At 49.4% G+C, this 12,344-nt stretch overlaps 1 protein-coding gene across 4 annotated transcripts in view; it reads left to right on the forward strand.

Moving 5' to 3' along the window:
* The window catches only part of TP73 (tumor protein p73), a 63,950-nt gene that overhangs the window by 15,634 nt on the left and 35,972 nt on the right, over positions 1-12,344 (forward strand). For 3 of the 4 annotated variants that reach the window (XM_044445379.1, XM_044445380.1, XM_044445381.1), the window contains exon 3: positions 6,962-7,207. In XM_044445379.1, the coding sequence (XP_044301314.1) occupies positions 6,962-7,207 (246 nt within the window). Of the gene's footprint in view, positions 1-6,961; positions 7,208-12,344 lie in introns of those variants that run through there. The other variant, XM_044445382.1, reaches the window with a different exon arrangement.

Here is a 12,344-nt window from a genome sequence, read left to right on the forward strand (position 1 = left end):
ACAGCCAAAACCAGCATGGGGAGCCCTCACTTCCCCTCTCACCTCCCACTGTTTAGGCTGCCCATAATCCTCTAAGTTCAGAGGGATCTGGGCAGCCCCATTGGAATGCACTCTAAATTTCAGATATAATGATGCCCAAAAAGTAAGCACAGGGGTGAACACCAGATTGGAAGCAAGGCCTTGCCCAGAGAGTCGCTATGAGATCAACTGAGTGCAGAACAAAAGCATCCTGGGACATCCATCTAAAAAGGACAAAAGGGTTTGCGTGCATATTTTCGGGGAGAAAAGAGGCACACGTTCAGTCTTGTCCTGAATTCCAGCAGTTACTCACCAAACACAGATAATATTGTGGAAGATGCAACACGCTGGAGGTCGTACATGACATGGGAAACTCATGTGGGTACTAAAAAAAAAAGAAGAGCAGGAAAGCTATTACAGAACAACATCAGAAAGTTATCCGTGGGTGAGGTTCTACAGGCCCAAGTCACAACATGTTTCTTGATTCCAAAGTCTGGTTAGCTTGAGGAATTTAAGATTGATGACATGTTGGTAAAAATGGAAGGCGAGGGGGAAAGGACTGGCTCCATTGCCATATGGAACGGAGGAGCTGAGAAGAAACTCAGTTTTAGTTTTGGTCTGGGAGAAGCCGCTCTTAATGGGCTTGCTCTTTATCTGATCATCAGGACTACGTTTCAGCTAAGGTGTTGGCCTCTCCACAGAGGAGGAGCTACGACAAAACAATGCATCAGGATTTCCAGGAAAAATCCGAATGCACTCCAGGAGTGAGGGAGGGCAGCTGCTTGAAGCAGCCACTTATGGAGTGGTCTGCACTGGGTCCTCCAGCCCGATGCTGCCCACTGATTGCCCACAACTCCCTAAGGTTTCATCTGGGGGCTTTCCCAGTCCTTCCTGACCTGGGTACCTTCCCATAAGCAAAGCAGATTCTCCACCACTACAATCCCAACCCTTGGAATGGTAGGAGAGTGAGGGCTCCTTGGGACACAGGGCCTTACGAAATGCTCCCATGCAGTGGAAGGTCTTTAGGAGGACCAGTGCCTGGACCTGGTAGGTCAAGCAAGCTGCGTGGACACCGGGCCAAGCGATCCAGATGCGGGTGGGCGGCAGGGAGCAGTGACGGCACCAGAAGAATCCCTGAAGCTGGGTTGGGTCCACCAGAATTCTGTTTCCCACAACAGACAGCAAAGCGCTTCACTGATCCTGCAAGCCATGGATGGTCATCACAACTCGCAGTCATGGGTACCATATTAGAAACACAGAAACAGAGCGAGCCAGAAGGGGTCTCCCGGGCCATCTAGTCTGACCCCCGGCTCCAGCCGGCTCCACTCATGACATGCCCACCATGTGGATGTCCAGCCTATCCTTGAACACCCGCACCGATGGGGCCTCAACAACCTCCCGTGGAAGCCCATTCCACACCCTCGGGGTCCTGACTGTCAGGAAGGGCTTCCTGGCATCCAAACGGAACTCGGCTCCCTGAGCTTTGCTCCCTTGGAGTGCGTCCTGCCTTCCTCTGCAGGGGGGAAAAGGGTCACAACCCACCTCCGTGTGGGACAGCCATGCTCATAGGGTCCAAGGTCTTCCTTCTAATTTGGTCCAGGGCTTGCTCCTCCCTTGTCCACAAGCCTCCTCGGTTGTTTTGGGTAGGTCTGCGCGCTGCGTTGTCCAGTCTCATATTGCGAATGAAGAGAACGAGCAACTACCTGCACAGCCAAGTGTGCAGAATGGCAGATGGGAGCCCAGGAAAAATGGGCCCTGGGAAGGGGGTGGCGCACTGCCGGCAGGTCTTAGGCAGGGTGAGCTTGTGCTTTGCAAACAGGCGGTCCCAGATTCAGTCTTCGGCATTTCCGGTTTTTAAATGATCAGGGCCCAGGAGGTGGGAAGGAGCTTTCTGGGTCAGAGATCCTGGGAAGTGGCTGCCAATCAGAGTGTGCTGTACTGAACCAGATGGACTAATCGGCCTGCAAAGAGGGAGGGGAGGAAGAAGAAAACACGGCCAGCTGGAAGCAACTCAGCTTGCACTGGAGAATAACCCCCTCCCCGCCCTGATCACCTGCTGGGTGCAGGGTGGGTTGTTTTACCAAGGATCAACCTCCCTGGCTTCTCGCCAGGGTGGCTTAGCATGATGCGCAAACTATGGATCTCCACTGGTTTAACTACCTTTGGAGAAGGTGCTTGTACAGGGATGTTTGCTTCCTGCCAGCAGGCAAAGACCTCATTCTGCAGGCAGATCTTTGGCACCTTAACTGGTCTGTGGCAGATCCAGTTCAGGCCCAGTTTGCAACATTCCTGCAGAAAGAGTTTAGAATAACTTCACATTTTGAACACAAATGTGGCATAAATTACCCTGGAGTGAGTCAAGGAGCGATCGAAGGACAGTGTCTATTTCCACTCCATAACAACTCTACATCTGAACTCCACACAGTACCACGAATCTGAGATTTTGCCCGTGTCCACAAAGCTTTGCAAGAGAAACAAAGCTTTGCAAGTCAAAGGCTAGAAACATGTGTATAAAACATCTGCTCACTATTTCAATGCACCTCTATGAAAACCATTGATCCTCAAAAGACTCTTTGTAGTACAACCTCCCACTCAATGCAGCATATCCAGGATCAAAGCATCACCAAAGATCACTCTCCAACATTTGGTGGAAGATCTAAGCATGAGGAAAAGCTCTCCACTGTTCTAAGTAATGGCTTCCATTGTTTAACCGCTTTACCGACAAGATGTTCCTTTTACTGTCCAAGTGAAACATAAGTGACGCGTGACTTCTGTGTTGGGGATTCAGAAACAGGCACCCTAGCTTGATCCCAAGACTGCCATATCACCATTAAAACTCATAACCACGTGTCCTCCAAGGATGTATTTCCTCTCCTTTGAAAGCCAGTTTACAATAGGCAGCTAGGCTAATATTTATTGTCTTCAGCCTGATGTTTCAAAGAAGCTAGTGGAGAGAGGAAAATGGATGCATCCAAACATGGTGCTAGAGGAGAGCTTTGCAAAAACTCTGGATCAGCAGAAAGACAAATAGGTGGGTCTGAGATCAAATCCAGCCCGAATTCTCTCTAGAAGCTAAAATGGCGAAAGAGAAGCTGTTCTACTCTGAGCACACCTGCTAAAACTAACATACAGCCTTGGGGACTCCAGTACCAGCGATCTTCAAACCCCCTTCCTGTTTTGATTTTACCGAATGCTGGAGATTGTTCACAAGGATCGGTCACTCATGGAACTGTGCATAATTTCTGTAAGTTCCAGAAACCAGGTTTCTTGGTATGGAATTTGGATTGCCTTGGCAAATTTTATTTTGTCCACAGAAGCACAGAACAGTAGAGTTGTAAGGAGCCAAGGGTCATGAGGTCCAACCCCGTTTGAGAATTCAGAAATTCTGCTTTAGTGGTACTCAAAATGTCGAGAAAGTTGTACCAATATCTTTTACAATTCTGGTTTCTGTTGTTTGCATGTCTGTATTTATGTTTCTGATTTCTCAGTCCTGAATTCCATGACACTTAGGATGAAACTATGAATATTTTAAACTTATGGGAAGTAAAAACCTTAAGATACAGGGATCTGGAACTTAGAAATGGCAGACAAGGAAAGAATTAATCATTCACTGCTTGCAACATTTTTATGAATTCATTTACTCTACTTTTAAACTGCCTCAAAGCTGAATTTCTCCAGGTGTTGTACAATACACTAAAAACAAAGTACAGACATTCAGCAAAACTAAAAACAGTGCCAAATAAAATCCAGATAAACCCAGCAGCAAAGTATAAAATCATTCCAAAATCATAAAACCAAAATAAACCCAGCAGCATGGTGAACCACTAAAAGCACAATAAACACTACTTAAAACAGATGTAGAAAAAGATATTGGAGTAGTTGTGGACAATAAGCTAAATATGAGCTAACAATGCGGTGCAGCCACCAGAAGGGCAAATGCTATTTTGGGATGCATTAACAGAAGTATTATTTCCAAATCACAAGAAGTTGTAGTTCTTCTGTGCTCCTCACTAGTCAGACCTCATCTGGAAAACTGTGTCCAGTTCTGGGCACCAAAGTTTAAGAAAGATGCAGAAAAATTAGAAAGGGTCCAGAGGAGGGCAACAAAGACGATCCAGGGTTTGCCCTGAGAAGAGAGACTGAGAGAACTGGGCATGTTCAGCCTAGAAGAGAAGAGAAGAGAAGAGAAGAGAAGAGAAGAGAAGAGAAGAGAGAAGAGACGTGGTATCTCTCTAAAAGTACCTCCAAGGCTGTCACAAAGAGGAAGGTCAAGATCTCTTCTTGCTGATGCCAGAGTGCAGGACATGGAATAATCAAGTTGCAACAACCAGATTCAGGCTGGACATCAGGAAAAGCTTCCTCACTGTCAGAGCAATACTACAGTGGAACCAGTTGCCTGGAGAGGTGGGGGACTCTCCCACAGTGGAGACATTCAGGAAGAACCTGGACAGCTCTCTGACTGGGATGGTGTGACTTGGCGTCCTGCAACAGCAGGGGGTTGGACTAGATGGTCTCCGTGGCCCCTTCCTACTCTACTATTCCATGATTGTGCAATGTAAGAATAAAAAGATCTCCACCGGGGCTTACACATTCCTGTGGCATCTCAGTCCTCAAAACGGGAGGAAGAGCTGCGCTATGTTCATCTTCTATGAGCTGAACTGTGCAAGCAAGCCGAACACCAGGCTAAGGGCCATCAACTCTCCTTTGACAGTCCCCGTTGCAACCTTAGCCCTTCACTACAAACTAGTTGCACTGGACACGGACTTATGCAGCACCAAAGAAGAGGAAATGCACTACCAAAAGAGGACAAAGGGGACTTCATATTTGCTTCCATATCTGCGTCTGCTCAAGTGCAGGACGCGAAGGATCCGCTCTTGATGCACCAGCCCAGTCAAGCACGACAAGGGCGTCAGAGGAGACGCATGGATTTATTCTCAAGAACATTTCGATCACAAGCAAACGGGCGCAAAGGTGCTGTCTCCTTTTATACCTTCACGGGCCAGGTAGTGAGGACCGAGGCTCACTGGTTTGAAATCCCCACCACAGGTGCGGATTGGTCATTCCTGCGCTCACCTGGGAGGCTGGGACTAGAGTCTTCGCGAGAGATGCTTCAATCCCACCTACGTGACTTAGCTCAGGCTCCGTAGGTGCTGCAGGTATGAGGTCATCGTCCCTTTGTTCGAGGCACCTGGCATGCCCAAGCGAGTCTGTGCAAGCGCTCACAGGTCCTGCACGTGGATATGCATAATTTTAATAGAAATGCAATGTATCTCACCAAAGGGGGAGAACGTGGCCCACTCCATCTGTTCTCCAAGAAGGGCTGTTTATGGTCAGACCCTTCTGCTTATCCGATCTCTGCAAGCTGGACTTGGAGAGGACGGAAGATGCATGGCAGCTTTGCTGACATTTGCAAATCATGTGGACACAAAGGGGAGAGTTTGCTCCCTGAAACGGTTTGCAAATTCTCAAATATGTTTGCATCCAAGAAGTGTCTATTAAAAAACAAAACTACACATGTTAAAAAGCACACGTTTAAAAATGCACATTTCCATGCTCTACGCTACGTAGAAAATTGTATTCTTTTGGAACATATTTAATTAATTAATTAATTTAAAGTTTTTATCTGCCGTCCCCTCGCTACATAGCCTCGGGATGGCTCACAGCACACAAAAAACGCTTTTCCTATATGTTTGCTACAGTTTTCCCCATTTGCAGGAAATGAATAGAGGTCACCAATGAGCACAGTGAATGAGAAGAGATTAACATAAAGTTGATGTTTGTTTATTACATTTATATCCTGACTTCTTTCCTTTCATGGAGCTCAGTGCAGCTCACGTAATTCTCCTCCTCCTTGCAGTTCTGTCCTCACGGCAACAACCCTGTGAGGTAGGCTGGGCTGAGAGTCTGTGGCTGGCCCGAAGTCTCCCAGCGAGCCCTAGTCTCTCCTGAGTCCCAGTCTGGCACTCTTAGCCACTACACTGCCTCTCAGAGAATGCGGGCAAACGTGTTCCCAAAGAGGATGGTTGCAAAGAGAGGTGGGCTACACCAGATGCCCTGCAGCATTATGGGAAAGGGAGGGATATCGCTGGCTCCCAACCTCCGTGGCGCCACATGTCCTGGGCAAAGAGTTGGGGAGGCACATGGCCCAAAAGGGCAACTTCAGCAGTCCTTGCGATGTGCAAGAGATCACAGGAGATCCTGCACTCATTTATATACGTACGTACGTACGTACGTATGTATGTATGTTATCCTTATATCTACATCTTATTTATATTTATATTTGTATTTGCATTTCTACATAATTTCTATATAATAAAATTACAATATAGAATTACAACCCCTGGTGGGTTCTTCCAGGGTAAATACGACCTTCCGACTGGGAGAGATTTCCAGCCATTTCCCCATTTAACGAGAGCAGCAAACAGCCCATCAACTCATGCAAACTGGCTGAGTCTCTCCGTCAAAAGACCTCGCCGCAAAAACTTTCCACACCTCCAACAGCTTGGGGGTCAAAAGAGCCCTCCCCAGCCTGCCCCTGCCGCCTGCCGGCCGCGTCAACTACAACTCCCATCACGCTGGCTGCCGTAGGGCAGAGCCCGGTCCTTCCTTCGCCGAGTCCGCTGGCCAGCCGCCCCATGGCAGGGACGGTCCCGGCTGAGGAATGAGGTCAGCCTCATGCAAGCATAGCTCTCTCTCCTTGCAAGTGCTGACTTGTGGGGGGGGATGCTGGGGGGGGGTACGAAAAGTGCAGTCGCAAGACCACACCAGGCATTTTCTGCCTCCCACCCGTCCTTCCAGCAAGGTTGCCCCTTTCAGCTGCCTGTAACAAGACACCTGGAGCAGCCGCGCACAGGTTCCCATGTCTGCGAGCTCACCGTGTTGCCTCTCTCCATCCCGTCCTCCCCCGCCACCCCTTTCCCTCCCCCCATTTCCTCTCCTCCAGTCCCAGTTTAATTTGCTGAACAACAGCATGGATCAGAGCACTGACAGCCGGGCCACCTCTTCGAGCCCGTACAGCTCCGAGCACGCCTCGAATGTCCCGACGCTCTCCCCGTACTCGCAGCCCAGCTCCACCTTTGACACCATGTCCCCCGCGCCCGTCATCCCATCCAACACGGACTACCCGGGCCCGCACCACTTCGAAGTGACCTTCCAGCAATCCAGCACGGCAAAATCCGCCACTTGGACCGTAAGTTGCATTTCGGTTTTTTGCTCTCGGGGATCTCTCACCTGAGTGTGCGAAAGTTGCGGGAATTTCCGATAGAGAATTGTATTCTGCATTCTAGAATTGCTCAAACTGCACAGGCAAATCAGACCAGCCGTCTTGTCTGACCCTGTATTGCACACTGCCTGGAAAAGTCCATACTTTTGGAAAAGGTACCTTTTGGGTGCAATTCCTCCCTGCATTTCACATCGTTTCCCCATCTGTGCGAACGAATGGCGATTACACCGGAGCATCGAAAAGGAGGAGAACTTGATGTTTGGAGCATTTGGGCGAAAGTGCACTCGCCGGAGTTTATCGGGGACTGAAACGGGGTCTTTCTGAATGCAAATGGGTGCCTGCCATTGAGTTATGGTCCTTCCCATGAAAACAAAGCGAGCATCTTGCCTCCCTGGCATCAGAGAGCCCTGATTTCCATCGGAAGACAGGCGGCCAATCTTCTTCCACCACACAATGAAATGGAGAGCCTTGGGGTTCTCCGCACAGCAGGCCCTCTTCCCAGTGTGGGTCAAGTCCCTTTCACAGAGTTGAGGGTACCTCGGAAAGGATGGCGCGCTTGGTGATAATGCCCAAGGATGTCACCTGTCACAGGGGACAAATTTGGTCCCTCACCTGATAACTCAATGTGTGTCTTCTCCCTTTGACACACCAGATCTGCAAGCTGAATCGGGGCCATGGGACGTGCCCCCCCCCCCCCAAAGCCAATAGTGCCCCTTCCAAAGGCAGCCCCTGATTCCATCCCTTCCTTTGCAAAGGAGCCCGTGTGGACTAGAATCCCACCGGGAGAAGGATTATCTCTGTGAGCGTCCTCATGGCACAGACGTTAAGCAACACAATCTGGCTGGGGATGATGGGAGGCATAGGCCAGCATGCCATCACCTAAAGGAACCTCTTAAAGATTGTCTTATATTAAGTGGATAAAGAGAGGGAAATTGATCTGCATGTGTGTGAACAAGCTGAGTCCACACTGCAAGATTCGTTGTTGGACTAAGATGAGGATACACCTACCCAGATTTCGATTTCTTAGACGCTTTCTTGGATGGACACAGCATCCGAATAAACCTGCCCAGCTTGGCCGATGCGACTTTCAGACTACATGGTCATTTAAGGAGTCTTGGGCTGAGAGCCCTATGCATACTTACTTGGGAGTAACTCCCACTGTGTAGGTGGGGCTACTCCTGAATAAGCGTGCATCGATCAAACTCATAACTCTGTGCAACCTAATCTGGGCAGTCTAGACTTTTTTCCCAAGAAGGAGTTACTCTGGCAACATTCGAAGGAACTTGCTCTTGAGTAAGTGTGCTTAGGAATGTGACGGCAAACAAGACAGATCTGCCTTCAGACATAGTGGCTCTCTCAAGGCTAGCAAGTGACATCATGACAAACCTACAGTTTGAACGGAGTCACTCCACCGGCCACAGGGATGCTCCCGTGCTCCAAGGTGGCTTGAAAGATTCTTGCAGCCTTCGATAGACAGCAAATTGCCAGTTGGTCCTGTCAGGATTTGGCCTGGAGGACAAACCAAGCATCTCCTGCAAATGCATGGAACACAATCTAGGTTTCTGCTTTTGTCAGGGAAGAATATAGGTCAGGGGCACCAAAATCAAAGGGAGGGCAACAAATACGGTCAATAATTTGGAAATCAGGTCCCATGGACATGATCTGGTCTGGGGTCTGGGCGCATGGATGGGGTCCGAAAGCGTCCTGGGTGTGCTTTCCGTGTTCGGTATGCCTGAGAAAATCGTGCCTTGTTTTAATCTCCACTGTGGTCATCTGTATTACGGTGTGTGTGTGTTTGTGCAGTTTGGGGAGTGTGTGGCAAGGTGTCTGTACATCTTTGCCAAGGATTCCTCCTGGCTCCCTAAGGGAGACACTCATCATTATCGCTAAAACCCTTTTTCCCTCCTAAGCCACTTAGTCCTCCCTCCTTCGTACAAGAGGTGCATAATCTGGAAGTTTGCGCTGTGCTCCTTTCGAGTAGACCTGCTCTGAGGGATGCGTGGTGTCGCACACACAGAGGCACGGACCTCTGGATGCTTGTGGAACCCGTTCTTTTCCCCCTAAAGGCTGTTTTTCCGTGTGGCTCAGAGAGTATCATGTTTTACATTAATTATAGTTCTGGTGGTGGCTGTTGTTGCTGTTGTTATTATTATTATTGTGGCTGTGTGGATTCTCCCCACCCATCCATGCTCTTAGATTCACTTGATTCTCTGCAACATGGGACTTGTTGGCCCTTCCGTTGATCATCTGCCCTCTGCCCCACCACTTTGGCGGTCACCAGGGTCCCCTGGATAGCCGTCTTTGTATCCCTGAGGGGTCATTGCACAGAAAAGGGCTGAGATGCGTTCTCCACCACCCCAGCTGGCAGGACACGATCTAAGGGGCTTAAGTTATGGAAAGGCAGATTGCTTAGATATTAGGAGACACTTTTGACAGCAAGAGCAGTTGGACAACCAACACATGGGTGGATTCTGTGTCATGAGATGTCTTCGCTCGTACAGCTATCTGATGGGGATGACCCATCTCTCAATCTCCTGCATCAAACGGGGCTGGGCTAGATGACCTACCGGGGTCTCTTGAGGGCTAGGACTTTGCCACTGTTACAGAGAGAAGACTTACATCCTTAAATACCCGTGTGTGCAAAGACTGCAAAGCCTATTCCCATCTCCTGAATTTCTCCTCTTTCTCTTCTCAAATCAAAGTTCATGTCCACGGGCACGTTAGCCGTGCAAGCAGGCAAACGCTCTCAGCCTCCACACACACGGAAGCCGAGCAGCGCCATCCAGAAACCTGCCTGCCTCAGGGGCACCAAATAACGTCCCCAACGATTAAGACTGGATGGCCAATAAATTGCAGTACTGCAAAGCTGAGAATGTTCACAGTCCAAGTATCTGTCTCCCCTTGCCTGATCAAGTGGGTAACATTTAAAGTGGCACCAAAGGAACTATCAGTACAGAGCAAGAGATGCAGATGGCAGGGCTAGGATGCAGCAGTGGGCGGTTTGTCTCTCTACAAAAAATGGACGTTCTCTTGAGTGTGGCAGTTCCAGGAAATAACAGAGATTCACCTGTGGTGCTCTGTTCTGTACAGAATCAGTAGCAGCCTCTACCTCAGAGTCCCCATCAACAAGGGATCTGAAAATCCCAGAATTAATATACCATATTACATTCATTTCATAAATAAGTTGCTTGACATTTCTGTTATATAATCATGATTAATAACAACAATATATATTATTATATATCCATAATATATAATAATGTTGTCAGGCAATGTCCATTATTAATTCTTAACTGAATCATTAAAGAATTGATTAATAAAATGATAATAATTCATTTGCCTACAATAAATGCATTTACTTTGCAGTCACGTAACAGCAGTGCAGCCGAGGTACCGCTCCCAAATGCCGACTCTTTAAGTGTCCGCCCTTCGTAAACTGTAGCTCATCAAAACAGACAGGGAAAACTCTGAGAAGCCCCCCCACACACACACCTTCACCCTCCAGAGGTGCCCCACACCTCAGGACTCTGGTGACCTGGTACTCTGCGCCAGCATAAGGGTCCCGTTGGCTCGGAGCTCACGGGACGCCTCTTGAGAACTGAGAGCAGGTCCCATCAGAGACCTGGCCACTTGGGGATCCTACCCTGCCTTCCCCAGCCTTGTGTCTTTGGGACTCGCTGGGATGGCAGCACCCCGAATTCCCAGCCCATGGCCCTGCTGGAGGGGAATCCTGGGCATCGCGGTCTCGGTGAAGGCCGCCAGGTTGGGGGAGGCTGGCCTTGCCTGTTGGTGGGCGGCCCGCAGGTGGAGCATCCGCTGATCCCACGCTGGATGCAGGGAAGGGTGCCTTATAGGCCAAGGTGGGCAGGGCTATTTGCTTTCCCCAGAGCATTCCCTTAGGTTGCGGCACAAACACCCCTCCAGTTTGCCACCACTTTGGCCGGCATAAGCAAAGTGTGTGGGTGGGAGCATCCTGAGAGCCGCAGAAGGTGAACTTGGGTGTGCCTGCAAGTGGACTGGTGGGGCAGAGTGGCCATCAGCCCAGGGCTTGGGGCAATGGCGAGGGCTTGGAGCCATGCTCTAGAGCATGGTAAGAGCAAACGCCACATCGCTCCACCGCTACAGGCTCAGAGTTCAAGCAGTTGGAGGAGGAGTTCTAGGAACCGCCTTCGAAGAGAGATGCGGATGAGCTGGAAAGTTTCGGAGGAGGACAGCAGGGATGGTCTGGGAACAAAGCCCCACGAGGAAAGCTTGCAAGAACTGGGCATGTTTGGCCTCAAGAAGGAGAGACAGGAGAGGACTTTACAAGTCCCTGAAAGGGGAAGGCCAGGATCTCTTCTTGAGTGCAGGACATGGAATAATGGGCGAAAACTACAGCAAGCCAGATTCCAACCAGACATCAAAAAAAATCCTAACCGTTAGAGCAGAATGACAATGGAACCAGAGGCCTGGGGAGGTAGTGGGCTCCCCCCCACTAGAGGCACTCAAGATGCAACTGGGGAGCCACCCGGGAGGGATGGTTTAACTGGGAGTCCTGCAGTCAGCTGGGGGTTGGACCCACTGGCCTCTTCCAGCTCTGTGCGGCTATGAGATCACAGTGACCAGGCCAGCCACTTGATCAAGCAAGCACTTTCATGGCTCTCCCCGTGCCCGTCTATTGACTGCATTAACAACACCTGCAAATCAATAAAATGTTAGCCCAGGGTATGGGCTCAAGGCACAGAAGCCTTCCGTCATGTTGAAGCTAAGCAGGCCTGGGGCTGGCCTGAACTTGGAGGGGAGACCACCAGGGAACCGTGTGTGTAGCCAGCTTGAGTTCCACAAGGCGAGAAAGGCAGGATATAAATAAATGAATAATTAACTTCAAATAAAGCCGTTGTTTCTAACCTGTATCTCCCTTCCGGCAAAAGTTTTGCCCACTAAATTACGGTGTGCCTGGCTACTCTTAAAAGGTGAGCAGAGCCCATAACAATATTGTAAAAAAATACAAATTAGGCTTAACCATGTAATTTTACGAGTTATATGCTTGGCAAAGGGCAGAAGGGCATTTTAACTTATAAGGTTAGTAAACCAAACCCTTGCAGTGTTTATAGGAATGTCTGGC

This window comes from Varanus komodoensis, unplaced genomic scaffold (genome assembly GCF_004798865.1).
Source record: "Varanus komodoensis strain SLA01 unplaced genomic scaffold, ASM479886v1 scaffold48, whole genome shotgun sequence".
In the NCBI taxonomy this organism is placed as follows: domain Eukaryota; kingdom Metazoa; phylum Chordata; class Lepidosauria; order Squamata; family Varanidae; genus Varanus; species Varanus komodoensis.